General features: G+C 50.3%; 1 protein-coding gene and 1 pseudogene across 2 annotated transcripts; both read left to right on the plus strand.

Annotated features, from left to right (window-relative positions):
- The first annotated feature begins 53 nt into the window (after nt 1–53).
- On the plus strand, nt 54–5,955 carry BAG5 (BAG cochaperone 5). Of its 2 annotated transcripts, none has more exons than XM_075532382.1 (2): nt 54–324; nt 1,486–5,955. In XM_075532382.1, exon 2 carries the CDS (start codon nt 1,514–1,516, stop codon nt 2,855–2,857), a length of 1,344 nt encoding a protein of 447 aa, XP_075388497.1. In that variant the 5' UTR covers nt 54–324; nt 1,486–1,513; the 3' UTR covers nt 2,858–5,955. The 2 variants fall into 2 exon arrangements, with proteins under 2 accessions (XP_075388497.1, XP_075388496.1); XM_075532381.1 differs by lacking the exon at nt 54–324 and adding an exon at nt 579–771.
- A 5,720-nt stretch (nt 5,956–11,675) lies between these two features.
- Nucleotides 11,676–13,295, plus strand: LOC142426835 (hypoxanthine-guanine phosphoribosyltransferase pseudogene; annotated as a pseudogene).
- The last annotated feature ends 3,331 nt before the right edge of the window (nt 13,296–16,626 follow it).

Genomic DNA, 16,626 nt, shown 5'->3' on the forward strand with positions numbered 1-16,626 from the left:
TCGCAAGGCCCAAGGCGGGGGCGGCGGCAGCGCGGCCAACCGTGCGCCTTCCCGGCGGAGCAGCGCGTGAGCTGAGGGCGGGCGGGCAGGTGTAGCCCGGGGCCGGCAGGTGCAGCCCGCTGGTCTGCGGAGCGGCGGGCCGGTGGGCGCTCCTCTGTGCCGCCCCCCGGGCCGCGCGCCCCTGGTCGGCGTCGCGCCGTGCTGAGCTGCCGCGCAGGCCGCCGTCTCCGGGGTCGGTGGCGTTCGGCCCTGGGCGGGGCTGGCGGGCGGCGGCGGCGGGCGCGCGGAGGCGGCAGAGGCGGGCGCCGCGCGATGGCGACACAGGTGAGCGGCGCGCGCGGGTGGTCGCGGGCTCGGGTGGTCGCGGGCAGCTGGGCGAGAATCTCCCTCCCTCGGCCGCCCCGCCGGGCGCGTCCCCTCCCCCGCGACCCATTGTGAGGTCAGGGCGGCCGCGCGTCGCCGAGCCGGGCCACTGCCCACTCGCTGCCGCCGCCGCCGCCGGCCCCTCAGCGGCCGCTGCGTCCAGACCCCGCCGGGAGGGGCGAGAGGGATGCAGGTCGGGGCGCGGCCGTGGCGCCTTCCCCGGTGAAGGGCTGGGCTCCAGCTGGCCGCCTCGGCGAAGCCCCGGCCGGCTGCCCCGCGCGGCCGGACCCCCGCGGGCCCGGCGCCAGTGACCGTCCCCGCCGGGAGCCGTTTGCTGGACACCCGAGGACGGCAAAGCATGTGCTGAGCGGTCTGCACTCTGTGGGCGGCGGGGATGGATACTTCACAGTTGAGTCGTATTTGGTGGGGTGGTGTTGGGGGCCAGGCGCTGCAGAGGTGAAAGGTGGGCGGCTCGAACCTGCCCAGGCACTCCCACGCGGGAGCCAGAGACCTGACCTCAGCTCCCTTGAAGAGTACAGCCTAGAAGACTCGGGGCTGTTCTCGCTATGGGGCCAAGCGGACTCTCGTTGATTTGCTGTTTTGTCATATTGACATTGGGGGCAAAGCTCTAAGGTGGCGCCTTGAACTTGACCCCAGAGGCTCCGCCTCTCCCAGGGAAAGGTGTTCCTCCTGGGACGTGTGAGGGGCTACAGGGGATGGGCTGGAAGGTCGAAACAGGACCTGGGGTGTGTAGGACCCCTTGGGATTGTGGAGGGGTGTATTCTGGGAGCCTGGCAGCTGTTGGCAGGAAGGGGGGAGGGTTGCTGAGATATATTGGGGCCATCCCCTTCTCAGCATTCCATCAGGCCACCTTCTGGTTCCACCCTGAAAACCTATCAGAGTATCAAGAGTGTTAATTTCACAGGCTGCTCTCTCTCGCAGGTGCCAGGCCCCAGCCCCAAGCTGCAGTAGCCAGTGTCCCTCCCTGCTGCCAGTCCTAGACAAGGGGGCTGCAGCGGCTCCCTCCTCTGCTTGCATTAAGGAAGGACCAGCCCCTTGTTAAGTCTCTTTTCACGTCTGGAGACTGTGCTGAAACAAGTTGTCCTTCTTGTCGTCCCTTAGAACTTGTGAACCAGGACCCACCCCAAGTATGGATATGGGGAACCAGCATCCTTCCATCAGCCGGCTCCAGGAGATCCAGAAGGAGGTGAAGAGTGTGGAACCGCAAGTCCTGGGCTTCAGTGGCCTGTCCGAGGACAAGAACTACAAGCGGCTGGAGCGAATCCTCACAAAGCAGCTCTTTGAGATCGACTCTGTGGATACCGAAGGCCGAGGGGACATTCAGCAAGCGAGGAAGAGAGCGGCCCAGGAGACGGAGCGACTCCTCAAGGAGCTGGAGCAGAATGCCAACCACCCGCACCGGCTGGAGATGGAGAGCATCTTCCAGGAGGCCCAGGCCCTGGTGAAGGGCGAGATCGCTCCTTTCTACAGCGGGGGCAGCTGCGTCTCCAGCGAGTTTGAGGAGGGGATCCAGGATATCATTCTGAGGCTGACCCATGTGAAGACCGGTGGGAAAGTCTCCCTGCGGAAGGCGAGGTACCACACGCTGACACGAGTCTGCGCGGTGCAGGAGATCATCGAAGACTGCGTGAAGAAGCAGCCATCCCTGCCACTCTCGGAGGACACACACCCTTCCGTGGCCAAGATCAACGCCGTGATGTGCGAGGTGAACAAGGCCCGGGGCACCCTGATCGCACTCCTGATGGGCGTGAACAGCAAGGAGACGTGCAGGCACCTGTCGTGCGTGCTGTCAGGCATGATCGCGGACCTGGACGCCCTGGATGTGTGCGGGCGGTCGGAGATCCGGAACTACCGCAGGGAGGTGGTGGAGGACATCAACAAGCTGCTGAAGTGCCTGGACTTGGAGGAGGAGGCGGACACGACGCATGCCTTCGACCTGGGGCAGAACCATTCCATTCTAAAGATTGAAACGGTCCTCAAGAGGATGAGGGAAATAAAAACCGAGCTCCTCCAAGCACCAAACCCCCCTGAGCTGTACCTGAGCTGCAAGACGGAGCTGCAGGGCCTGATCGGCCAGCTGGACGAGGTGAGCGTGGAGAAGAACCCCTGCATCCGGGAAGCCCGGAGGAGGGCGGTGATCGAGGTGCAGACGCTCATCACGTACATCGACTTGAAGGAGGCCCTGGAGAAGAGGAAGCTGTTAGTGTGTGAGGAGCACCCGCCCCACAGGGCCGTCTGGGGCGTCCTCGAGCACCTGTCGGAGATCCAGGGTGAGGTGCTCTCCTTCGACGGCAACCGCACAGACAAGAACTACATCCGCCTGGAGGAGCTTCTGACCAAGCAGCTGCTGGCCCTGGACGCGGTGGACCCGCAGGGCGAGGAGCGGTGCAAGGCAGCGCGGAAGCAGGCAGTGAAGCTGGCGCAAAACATCCTCAGCTACCTGGACCTGAAGTCCGACGAGTGGGAGTACTAAGGCCAGGCGCTCACACTCACCACTGCTTCTTGCCCTGGGTTACATACTCTTCTGTGTATTCCATCCAGAGCTTTCAGGGCCTTGAGCCTAAATGTGTTTTATAGACTTGCCTACTTCAACCTCAGTATTTATGATTTCAGCAAATTATATTCAGAATATCTGCTGCTTTTGATGTCGCAAACACATGTCATTACAGCACATTAGTGTTTCCATTTGGGCCAATCTCTGTATGATATGGCTGTGGTGTGAGGGTGGGGTTTTATTAATACCTCCCCCCAAAAATGGGGGTGTGGAATCAAGCAGCTTTTGATATTTTTAAGAAGGGTGTACGTGTGATGATGCAGGTATTCCAGAAGTGAGGGAATGAGAGAGCCTTCCACAACACGGGGCAAATGATGAGAAAGAAGGGGATTGGGGTTGCAATAGGAGTCGGGTCCAAGGCAAAGCAGTGTGGCCGGCTGTGTCAGTGTGCTCGAAAGGAGGCATGCCAAACCTATCCCATCCTTTCAGAATCCAGTCGCAGCCTCACCCATGAGCTGGGTGGGGTGTTTGCTTGCTGGATGGGTTCCATGGACGGTCTCTCTAAATGCTTTTGATTTGAAAATCCCTGTCTGTATTTTTCCCACACACACTCTGCACTTAGTGGGAGGGGAACGATCATATTTTTACATGTGTGATGTAAAAAAATTATGAAAACAAATAGCAAAAAAATAAAAATAATGAGACTGCATAGAAGAAGGGATAAGACACCAGCTGGTAAATAGCTTCAAGTTGTTGCTTTTGTTTGCAAAACTCGACCTGAACAAGTGTTCTTAGTAATTAGTAAGGGTGGGAGCATTTAAAGGAAATAACTGGTCATTAAAAATTGTAGTAAAAATATGTGAGGAAGTACTTGCACCAATAGGTGGCTATTGAAAGCTGGTCTCTGCAGCCAGTACCGCAGTCCTGCAGAGGAGCAGGCCGCTTGGCAGGTAGCAGGTAATGGCATCCTCTTGTCACCTGGGCTGCGGAAGGCCTTGGGCCAGTTCTGCCTTCTGGTGGCAGCAGTCAGCACCCTACAGAGTCAGTTCTCTTTTGTCTGGGGAACTCGGTTCCCCACAGTGAGCATCTTCCGATTCAGACACCTTGGGACTCTAGTAAAACTTACTCTGAATTAAAGGGGCTTTTTTTGCTTCTAGATACTTGGGTCTCGTTATTCTGTGGAGATTTCTTTATTGCCTAAAAGCTATTATTTAAAATGTGTCCATGCATGAAAATCTGCCCTTTTACAAGATCTGTTTACATGGCTACTTCCTGACAGCCGGGTCCTATGCCAGAGTCCAGTGCTAACAGAGCATTTCCCCGAGCTCAGAAGTGCCTTTGAACATCGTGGTCCCAGGATTGTCCTTCTCAGTTACAGGCTGCCTGTTCTATAGTCACCACTGATGGAGTATTCTTATTGGAGAGACCTTTGGGGTCGGGAAGCAGGGTGTGTGCTTGTGTGTCACGATCTGTGGATATTGTGATGCGTTCCCCTCGTAATATCACCCAGCCCACTGCTTTCCTGGTGTCCTGGGTTAGCACCATCCCCCACCCACCCCCTGCTCCCAGATACTCAGTGGTTCTATGATGTGCCCACCTCAGCAGTGTAATAGATCTGTCCGTTTTGCTGCAGACAGCCCCGGGGGAGGGGGGTGAGTCTGTTGCAGCCTCACCAGCAGAGGCATCCTTTGAGCTGTGTGGTAACCTGTCCCTTCAGAGTCATGCTGCTTTGATAGCTGTAGGGGGATTGTCACACCTGAAAACGCCGTCAGGTCACAAAGGAGTGGCTGCCAGTGCCCGCAGTGACAGACAAACACTGCTGAACAGACCTCTCCATACTGCTCAGGAGTTCAAGGCCAGGGGTCCTCAAACTACGGCCCACAGGCCACATGCAGCCCGCCAAGGACATTTATCCGGCCTGCCGGGTGTTTTTCCCCCATTTGTTTTTTTACTTCAAAATAAGTTATGGGCAGTGTGCATAGGAATTTGTTCATAGTTTTTTTTTAACTATAGTCCGGCCCTCCAACGGGTCTGAGGGACGGTGAACTGGCCCCCTGTTTACAAAATTTGAGGACCCTGTCAGGACCCTCAGGCTGTATTTCCTATTGGGAGTGCTGAGCCCAGCCTTAGACATCTGGGTCGGTGGGCACTCCAGGGCACAGCTGGGCTGTGGTAGCATTGGCCCCCCGTACAGGCTGCACGCTCTCTTTCTGACCAAGGTGGTATTGGGGCACTTCTTGGGAACATAATTCTAGGATGCCCTTAAACTTTTTGAAGTTTCCAAATTAAGAGGATTAGGAAGCCAAGTTTAGACCAGAAATCCCTCCAGACAGATTTTTCACCCAGCCCTGTGTCCAGGTGCCGTTTGCCCCTTGTAAGTGTTCTAAAAACATCCACCTGTTGGAAAGCCAGTTGTCTACAGTTTTCACCTGGCCAGCTCATAACACGGGGCCGGGAGCATTGTGCAGTGTCACTTGAACCCACGCGGGTCACCTGGGCCAAGCTGAACACTCAGCCTGACCTTGAATGACTGCCCAGGCATGCCCCCATTTCCTGTGGTCAGTCTGCCCTGGTGGCTTACACTCAACAAGGCACACTGTGACTGCTCCCTCCTGCACCTAACCTGGAGCTGTTTGTGTTTACCGGCTCCTGTGGGTTCTGCAAGGAAGCTCCCCCCACCTGCAGTGTGGCTGTGGGTGGTGTCCAGTAACCAACCAGGTGGGCCTGCTGGCTTCCTTCTGTAGGCCCCTTCGCACCCAGGATTCCCTGCCCAGAGGTGACAGTCCTGTCAACCCAGAAGGAAGCAGTTACTCAGGTAGACGTATCCAGTGGGTCTGCCAGGCACAATGGGTTCCTTTGTTAGCTCAGGTGCTGTCGCTCCACGTGTTTGAAACATGTTGAACCAGTTTGCTTGCTGCTTTGCCATTGGTTTTACTTTCACTGTTGTTTGCCTGCAACCTTGCACCTGCCGTTCCTCTGGCAAAGCTGCTTGCCTTTTAGCCCATCCAGTATTTTACCTTTAATGCAGTTGAAGGCTTCGCTGGCCTTGGTTTTACATATAAAACGTGTTTCTAGTCTGCGTTTCTTGACTCTGACCACTGACTATTGCGATCACGTGTCTTCAATTATGCATTATGACTGGCGTACACTATTCTACCCCCTCACTTGTAATGAAATTTTATAAAAGGAAAACTGATTCTGTGGTGGAGAAAGGACTCCAATTGGAGCGTGTGTTCTGTTCTGACCCTCCTGCGCTGTCTGGGTGGGAGGCTGAGGAGACAGCCACAGCACTGTCTTAGGGACAGCCAAGCTCCAGTCACAGGCGTCTGGGTCACTGTGAGCCTAGGATAGGGGGCCAAGAACCAGGTTCGCCCAGCCCAAGGCACCTGTGCCCCTGTGGTGTCCCACCAGAGGGAGCCAAGTCCACTGAGTGGCCCTCTGGAGTGCAGTTCGAACTGTTCTCACATTTCCACTTTGCACAGCCTGCCCTCTGCCACCTGCACCCTCTGGGGCACCCTTGGGCAGAGCAGGGAGGTCTGCTTTGCAAGCAGTGGCAGCTTGTGCAGTTACTGGGAAGTGCTGTGACCCACAAGTCCCCCAGCAAGCACATGGCCCAGGCTTGTCCCTCCTGCACACAAGCAACAGTGCTGGGTGGCTGGTGGGGTCCTAAAGGACCGAAGGCCTAAATATAAACCTCACAACCATAAAGACCAACAATAAGAATATGGGGACAAACTTAAGGGCCCTAACACAAGGCACGGATGCACTACCGGACCTAATGAAAAATACCCACACTGTAGAAGACAAAGCACTGGGACCTTCTAAGATACCCCAGGTGTGCCCAACAAGAGACTTGAACAAAAAAGTTAAAGAGAACCCACAGATTGGGGTGGGTGGGTGAATTAGTAATGATAAGAGAGATAAAGGAATCCTCTTCAAAATCTACAGAAAACAACATCTTAACAAGAAAATACAAATAACCCAACTGAAAAATGGACACAAGACATGAATTGTTTACCAAAGACGACAGCCCAGCAGCCAACAAGGATATGAAGAAATGTTTGCTTTCATACGTAAGAGAAATACGTGTACACTGGTACAGATAGGAACTGGAAACACAGGGAATCCAGGACAGATGACCTCTTCAGGACCAGTGTTGAGAGTGGCAATACCAGGAGGGTGAAGGGAAGGATAGGGTAGAACCGATTACAAGGATCTACATATAACCTCCCTGGGGATGGACAACAGAAAAGTGGGTGAAGAGAGACATCAGACAGTGTAAGACATGACAATAATTTATAAATTATCAAGGACTTAAGAGGGCGGGGAGGGAGGATAAAAATGAGCTGATATTAAGGGCTCAAGTAAGAAGCAAATGTTTTGAAAATGATGGTGGCAACACATGTACAAATGTGCTTGACACGATGGATGGATGGATGGATTGTGATAAGAACTATATGAGCCCCCAATAAAATGATAAAAAAGAGAAGATAATGTATCTTCTTGCAATCCTGATGCTAAAAAAAATACCAATTACAGTAAAACAACAATGAGATACCACTTCACACGGACACTTTGGACACTTTTAGCAAAATCTAAAACCAAACAATGCTGGAGAGGATCTGGAGAGGCTGGAGCACTCTGACATGCTGGTGGGAACGTACGATTGCACAGCTATTTGGGAAATCAGTCTGGCACTTCTTTTAAACACACGCAAAGACAAGTCTCTTATGCTCCAGCCTAAAGAAATAAGGAAAACAACACGAACAGACATCCACACTTCCGTTTATTGCAGCAATTTCCACAGTAGCAAAAATATGGAAACAACCAAAGCCTCTGATTATAGGGGAATGATAAACAAACTCTTGTGTATTCATACGATGGGGCATGACACATCAATTGAAAACAACGACAACTCTCTTAAACTCTGAAAGACATGGACAAAGCTAGAGAACATTAGTCAATCTTATAACGATGAATATTTAATTGCACCATGATTATAAGGAAAAACAAAGAAAAGGAATGTTTTTACACTAAAAGACAAGGCTTTGAAACTCTGGGAGGCCAGGGACAGGGGCATGAACAGGGAAAGGGAACATTTAGGTAAATTATAGAAGGAGGAAGGGAGGATGGGGACCACATTGACAGTGGGGTTAATGGTACGTTATTACTTACTGTATATACTTGAATATAAACCGACCCGAGTATAAGCCGAGGTACCTAATTATTCCCTGGGAAACCAGAAAAACTGATTGACTTGAGTATAAGCCTAGGGTAGAAAATGCAGAAGCTATTGGTGAGTTTCAATAATCAAAACAAATGAAAATAAAATTACTAAAAATTGAGACATCAGTGGGGTAATGTATTTAAATATTTATTTTAAATAAAAGACAAGTCATTTAACATTAGTAAACCAGCACAGTAAGTGGAAAATAGGTTCAACTAAAACAATAAGGTATCAACAATGATACCTTAAGAGTACTATTCCCTAAGCTCAATCAGCAACCAAGCTGAAATGTAAAGAGTTAAAATCCTTCAAAACTGGATTCCTCATCATCATCCGTATCCCAATGCAGAGCTTCAGCTGGTGTGAGGTCATCATAGATGCTGTCCTCACTGAGATCGCCGTCATCACCATCACTGCTGTCATTTTCATACAAAGCGCAGTCTTCACTGCCATCCACAGCATTACTAATACTACATTTCTGGAAGGCATGTCACACCATGTCTTCTGGAATGTCTCCCATGCATCTCGAACCCACTTTGCTATTAACTCTATGTCAGGCTTCATGAGATTTCCTCCTTTTGTTAGTAGGGCTTGACCAGATGACATCCATTCATGCCACATCCTTCACACACTGTCTTTAAAAGGCTTATTCAAAGATACACGTCATAGTACGGCTCTGATTGGTTGGATTTGAGTAAACAAACATTCAAAGGCCTGCAGTGTCAGTGGGGCTTTGAATGAACAGTGGAGAAACAACAATCACCCGCGAGATAATGGGCGCTTTTCCCGTTACCTCAGGGGGGCGGTCCCAGCGAGATGTTACACCTCGCTGGGGTACCACTGACCCGTGTGTAAGCCGAACCCCAGTTTTTCAGCACATTTTTTGTGCTGAAACACTCGGCTTATCCACGAGTATATACGGTATCTCATCTGTTGAGCTGGACTGTGTAACTATATACAATATGCTTTAAAACCAACATTTTAAAAAGAGAGTGAAGACTCGGGGAAAAAAAAAGGTAGGGGGATCCCCTGGCGTGGGTCAGGTGCACCTTAGTCCTCAAAGTGACTGTAAGAGGCCTGGGCAGCACGATCACTGCGACTCTGCAGCCTGGAAGCCGACTCGGTGTGGAGAAAGCGAAGTCCTCTCAGCAGGACCAATAGCAGCATCACGATAAACGTAGACAAAGATTCTGTTTTGCCTGGATCTACAATCATCCACACTTGTGCGAGCAGCAGTACGCATTGCCTGGGGTAAATGCTGCAGGACACCCAGGGGCCCAAAAGCAGGACATTACCTTGAGGAGTAAGATATGTCTGACCCGACCCGGCCTGGGGCGGTTCAATCACCTGACTGCATGTGAAAGCCGGGCTTTGCCTAAAATAGAATTGATGCCTTTGAATTATGGTGCGGGCAAAGAGTATTTAAAGTACCGCGGCCTGCCAAGGGAACGAACAAATCTGTCCTGGCAGGAGTACAACCAGAGTGCACCTTAGAGGTAAGAAGAGCGAGACTTCATCTCACCGACGTTAGACATCTTGTCAGGAGAGGCCAGTCAAAGTAGAGGCGCAGCAACAAAAGGCGTCCCTGGACAAGATGGATGGACACAGTGGCTGCAGCGATGGGATCAGACATAAGAACGAGCCTCGGAATGACACAGGGCCAGGCAATGTTTCCTTCTGTTTACATGGGGTCTCTGCGTCGGAACGGACTTGACGGCATCCCCAGCTCCCGGCACATGGATGATGCCGTTGTTAAGTGCTGCCCAACTCACAGGGACCCATGAACGACAGGACAGAACACTGCCCAGTCCTGTGCTGTCCTCAGTCACAGCGACGCGGGTGTTGATCCACCAAGGAGCGAGTTGCCCTCTTTACCTTCTCCAGAGATCGCTCTCTCCTGAACACATGGGAGATGACGCCTTGGCAGCCTTGTTTCCAAGCAGCATTTCGGCTGTACTCCTTCCAAAACCTTCCTCTCGGCAGGTAATGATACTTTCAATATTTCTCAACGCCGTAATTCAAGCACATATATTCTCCTTCAGCCTCCCTTATCCGTGACCTGCGTTTCATAATGATACTGCCATGATGGAGAACGACCACGGCTTGGCTCGGGTGGACGTTGTCCTCAAAGCCCCGCCTTTGCTCTTTAGCCTTGAACGCAGCCTTGTGCAGCAGCGCAGACCAGCACAATCCCTCGTTTGGTATCTTAGCTGCTGCTTCCGTCGCCATCGTCGATTGTGGATCAGGTACCTGAAAGCCTTGGCAACGTCAGTGTTCTCCCTCCACTTATCTTGATGTTCCCTTTTGATCTAGTTGTGACGAATCTGGTTTCCTTTACCTTGAGTTATGTGTCTCTGATCTTCATCAGTAAGTGCTTCAAGGCCTCTTGATTTTCAGCAAGCAAGGTCGTGTTCTCTGCACATCACAAGTTCCCTGAGTCTTCTTCCAATCCTGACTCATCCTCCTTCTGCATGTAGTCCAGCAGCTCAGATTATTTGCTCAACATACAAATTGAATAATTTTAGTGCAAGACTACAGTCCTGCTCGACACACACCTTTCTTGATTTTCAACCATTCAATATCCCCTTGTTCTGTACAAACAACTGCTTCTTGGTTCATGCACAGGCTCTGCATGAGCACAATGAAATATTCTGGAAGTCCCTTTCTTATCATTGTTATCACTAGTTTGTTACGATGCAGCCCAGTCATATGCCTTAGCAGAGTCAATAAAACACAAGCAGACATCTCTCTGGTATTCACTGCTTCCAGCTGAGCTTCATCTGCCATCAGCAATGGGATCCCTGATTTCATGAACTCTCTGGATTGGGCTTGAGTTTCTGGCAGCTCCCTGGTGAGATATTACTGCAAGCGTTTTTTAATATCTTCCATCAACTTTTGTTTGCATGTGCTATTTTTCAATAATTCCAGCATTCTGTTGGGTCCCTTTTCTTTGGAATGAAGTGTCGTCAGGTCTACGTTGCCCCAAACTCACTGTCTTAAAGTCAGCTTCAGTTCAGTGACCCCACAGTCTGGAGAACTGTATCACATGGGAGCCAGAAGCCTCCTCTTTCTTCCCTGGGGCCGTTGGGGGGTTCACGCTGCTGACATGGTGGTGCGTAGCCCAACGTGGAACCCCGACTCATAGAATCCTTCCATATTGCAATTTGAGCCTCGAAATTTCGTCTTCAGCTCCTTTGTCTTGAGTAGCACTGAATGCCTTCTTCTTCTCTGGTTTTCCCACTCTAGGTATTCGCACATTTTATTATCATATTTTGTCTCCTTTGAAAATGTATATTCAGCTCCCTTTCTTCATCATGTCCTCAATTTGTTTTAACTACACTCAAAAGCACATTTTTGTCTCTTCTGACCTTGATCTTTTCTTTCTTTCCAATCCTTTCAATGAGTTTTTGCTTTTTTTTCATGTATCCAGAACTCATTCGGTCTTTAATCGTAGTGTTCTCTGGTTTGCATATGCTCTTGAAGTGGCTCTAAGGAACTTTGGTAGGGTAGTGGTTATGCATTGGGCTGCTAACTTCAGGGTCAGCAGTTCAAAACCACCAGCGTCTCTAAGGGAGAACACCAGTCCTACTCCCATCAAGAATCACAGTCTCCTCCTCCTCCTCTCTCCCTAGCCGTCTTCCTCTTCTACACAACCTCACCCTTCGCTATGGCGACCCGCAGCCCAGCGTTGCGATTAGTGATGAGGAGCCAGGCTGACTAGATTTATTTTGTCTCCCAAATCATTACATGGAGGATTTGGAAAAGGTCTGTGTTCCTCATGGACTCACAGTAGACAGAGCTGAACGGCTTATTGGAGATGTGATGAAAGAGCACATCGTGGCCCTTTACACACTCTAGGTGGGCTAGAAATTCTGACCAGAAACCATGATAGATCCTTTCCTATGACTGCAGCTTTTATCAGACTGAGAGCCGCTGCAGTGACCACTCAGCCGGGGACATAAAAGTCACCGGTGGAGATGACCTCTCAACTTTGACCGGAAGGAATCTCCTGATTGTTGAGGACATCATCGACACTGGCAAAACCATGGAAACCCTGCTTTCCCTGGTCAAGCAGCATGACCCAAAGATGGGCAAGGTGGCCAGCTTGCCCGTGAAAAGGACCCCCCGAAGCGTCGGCTGTAGACCAGACTGTGTTGGCTTTGAAATTCCAGGCAAGTCTGGACTTGAATCATGCCTGCACCATCCGTGAAACTGGAAACGCAAAATGCAAAGCCTAAACAGAGTTCCTGAGCTGCGTGCTAAAGTGCTGCCAGGTCAGGCGGCCCCCCTCCCACAATCCCCAGTGCAAATGATCACTGTGTCCAGTCCCATTCCCATCTGCTTACTGAGTAGCGCTCCCTGCATGTTCCTTCTCAGAGTGTGCTCTAGCCTGACCCTCAGAGAACCCTTTGTCTGCACTGTGAGCCGGTAGGCTTCTCTTTGGGGTTGGCTCAGTGTGTGACTTGGGAGAATCTCTGAAACCAGACCACTAAGGGAAGAAATGAATGACATTGTCCCCATCAGAAAAATTGAAGAGAGAAGATATAGTTTTTTTTAATGGTATTTAATTTTTTAAATTAAAAAACAGCCCAGAGGTGATTGAATCATGGTCCTCAGACCTTTGGGTGGTTGGGGGAAATAGCCAACTTGTGCATCCATGACAGACCCTGAGCCACTTGGTGGTGGCTAGGCTCCTTCGGGGACCCGGTGACGTTTAGCAGTGTGTCATTGGGAGTGACTGAGTTGTCCGCTTGTTCAGATTGTTTCCGGTGAACCTTTGTCAACAGTTGCTTTTAAATATAGATATGTGCAAAATATATATATAGAGAGATAGATAGATAGATAGGTAAGTGCATTGAAGAAGAAAGGGGAAAAAAAGAATCAGTCTCAGAAACCCACAGGGGCAGTTCTAGTTGGTCCTGTGGGGTCACGGGGAGTTGGCAGTGACTTGATGGCAGTGAGTCTGGGGGGTTTAGGAAGTGATCTCTAAATTCAACTGGGATAGACTCAAAGTTGTATTTTGGCTCCTGTGGAATTGTTTTAATTTTCTTCAGTTTCAACCTGAAATTGCACAATTAATGGTCTTTTCCACATTGGGTCCCTCACCTCATTTTGGGTGGTGATACTGAGATTCCCTGTCATCTCTTCTCATAGACATAAAGATGTAATCTGTTTGGTTCTTGTGTTATATTGGGTTCTTTAGGGAAGTAAATCCAGTTATATATGTGTAAATCCAGTTATATATGTGTAAATGTATACATATATATACACACACATGTATATACACACATATGAGGGGATACCCCCCAAAACCCAATGCTCATTTGTTTTATTGATGTCAGGGAGACAGTGCAATTGGCGTTTGTTCCATCATGTCAGACTGTTAATTAAGCTTTCTATTTAGAGCATTGATTCTCAAACTTCCTAATGTGACCCTTTATGTTGTGATGACCCCAACCATGAAATTATTTTTGTTGTTACTTCATAACTGTCATTTTGCTACTGTTATGAATCAGGCAATCCCTGTGAAAGGGTCATTCAAACCCCAAAAGGGTCGTGACCCACAGGTTGAGAACCACCGATTTAGAGATTTTGAAAAGATTGAATAACAGTGTGTGACAAAAAAAAGGCCTGATTTGTGGCAGACAGGGGACTGGTTTTGCCACGATGACAATGCACCTGCTCACACAGCCATTTCAGTGTGCCAGTTTTTAGCAAAAAAACAAAAACATGCTTCTCTTGCCCCACGCACCGGATTCACCTGACCTCCCTCCATGCGACTTCATTTTGTTTCTACAAATGAAGAGGGACACGAAAGGACAGTGATTTGACAACATAGAAGAGGTGAAGAAAAAAAACAAGAGAGGTGCTGTCAGCCATCCAGATGTGTTTGAAAAATGTTCCCAAGAATGGAATCACAGATTTGACAAATGTAATCAGTGCAATGGAGAGTACTTTAAAGGTGATAAGGTTGTTTTGTAAATAAAATTTAATACATAGCTTTAGAAGAAAATTCTGTTTTGGTGAAGTATCCCTGTGTGTGTAGAGCGAGAGAGAGAAATTTTTATCAAGAAAATAGCTGACACAGATGTAGAAGCTGGCTACTAGTCTGAGTGCCGAGCAGATTTCAAATCTATGAGAACGATGTTAATCTATGAGAACCCTTTTCCTGGCCCAGGCAGCTGCAGGAGGACTACAGGCTGTGACTGCGGATGCAGACAAACTCAGACTCAGCAGGTCAGAGAGCAGGCAGCTAATGTCTCCCAGGATCAGCAGGCAATGTGGCAGGCTGGAGTCCTAATGAGCATGATGTAGGATCTAGATCTTGGGTCCAGGTCCTGCAAAGAGCAAGCACGTTTTCCCACAGCATCCACTTATATAGGAAACAGGCAGTATCCCGAGCAAGTTTCCTTTCAATTACATCAGGGCAGTCACCTGAGTAAGGGGGAGGCCTTCTATCCTAATCTTTTTAAGCTGACTGGTGTCACAGCAGATTCCATTATGAGGTTGATTACAGTGGATTAGGTTACATCACGGGGGGGGGGGCGGGGGGGATTACGCGGCCCTAATTGCCAAATTAAAATCAGAAAAGGTGTGTGTCAGGGTTATATTTTCTCATCATACTGATTCAATCTGTATGCTGCGCAAGTAATCAAAGAAGACGGATTATATGAAGAAGAACGGGCTTCGGGATTGGAGGAAGGTTTATTAACAAGCTGAGAGTAGGTGCTTCCTTAGCGCAGTAGGCCGCGCGTCAGTCTTAAAACCTGAGGTATGCAGAGGACACAACCTCGCTCGCTGAAAGTGAGGAGGACCTGAAGTACTTGCTGATGAAGACCAAGGACTGCAGGCTTCAGTATAGGTCACAGCTCTATGTAAAGAAGACCAATAGGTAACTCATGAGACATGGAGGAAAATTGAAGTTGTCAAAGATGTTCCTCTTGCTTAGAGCCACATCGACGCTGGCGGAGGCAGCGGTCGAGGGATCCAAGGACACTCTGCACTGGGTAAACCTGGTCCACAAGACCTCTGGGAAGCAGGGAGGTAACTTTTGAGGAATAAGGTGCACCCTACCGGAGCCAAAGAGTTTCTGATCGCCGCCTGTGCACGCGAAGCTTGGACATGGAATAAAGAAGACGAAGCGTTGATGCGACTGAACTCTGGTGCTGGCACAGGATCTCGAGAATACCACGAACTGCCAAAAGCACAAACAAGGTGTCCTGGAAGAAGTGTGGCCAGAGAGCTCCTTGCAGGCAAGGATGGCGGGACTTCGCCGGACATACTTTGAGCTATTGTCGGGAGAGACCAGTCCCTGGAGAAGGGCATGATCCTGGGTCAAGTGGAAGGGCAGTGGAAAAGGGGAAAGCCCCAAGGAACTGTCCTGAACGGGGCGAGGAGGGCACAGGGCCAGGCAGGGTTTTGTTCTGTTGTGCATCCGGTCACTGTGGGTTGGAACCAACTCAGTGACATTTCACAACAGCAACTGCCAAACTACTTGAGAATCCAGGCCTAGCCTCGATGCCACAAAACCTCCCACACTCCCTACAGATTCCGCCCGGTGAGGTCACCATTTATGTTGTTGACAAAACATATTTATAATGAAGAAGTTGCAGGTCTGGAAAGAGTTTATCATGTCTTCTCCGGCATCAGCTTGTTTCTGCCACCAAGGCTCGGTCCTTCCCAAACTTCCCCATCCCTGTCACCAGTAATTATCAATGCCTCTTGGTTGCATGTTTGATCAATTCCAGACTGGGGAAGCTGATAGAGTTCTTCAGTTTCGTCATCACCGGCTTTAGTGGGCTGTGCACAAATTGGAATGATGATTTCAGTCACTGGTCTTCCTTGTAGGTATCTCAATGCTATCCTGTCACAAAAGGCACGGTACTCCAAGATCGATCTTGAATGAGGACTTCAATTTGTCATTGCTGGCCTAGTCAAATAAGTGACTGTCCAATTCACAGGGGTCCATACTGGTCCGTTTCAGTTCACTGGCGCCCAGGCTATCAATCTTTATCGGTCCCACTTAATTTTGACGACCTTCAGCTTTCTTAGAGTGGCGCTTCGTACATTCCCTGTTCCCAGTAGAAATGGGTCTTGAGTCCTGCCCCACCAGGTAAAATTCTGTTTGCTCCTCAGGATCCCACACCCTTTTCCTGAGCAGTCCTCAGGCCTCACCCCACCCTGCTATCTGTTGGGGAGACCCTCATCAGCCTTGAGTTTGCGGGCACTCTGACCTGTTCGCCCACGTGTCTATGACTCTGGCTACCTTGGTTAGTGCAAGCTCCAGTCCTGTGAGGGACCTAGCCCCGCCCCACTCACTGCAGGCTGGGGTCCCTGCACCCAGGTCAGGATTGCACCCACAAGAGATCGCACCCATGCCACCCCCCACCGAGGCTGGCCCTCGACTTTGGTCCATGTAGGCGGCCGCGGCGGCCCGGGGTCCCAGGGGCAACGGAACCCCAGCACGTCCTTTCCTCCCTCGGGTGGCCTCCAGGGGGCGAGCCCGCCCGGGTTTGCAGCC

This window comes from Tenrec ecaudatus, chromosome 14 (assembly GCF_050624435.1).
Source record: "Tenrec ecaudatus isolate mTenEca1 chromosome 14, mTenEca1.hap1, whole genome shotgun sequence".
NCBI lineage: Eukaryota > Metazoa > Chordata > Mammalia > Afrosoricida > Tenrecidae > Tenrec > Tenrec ecaudatus.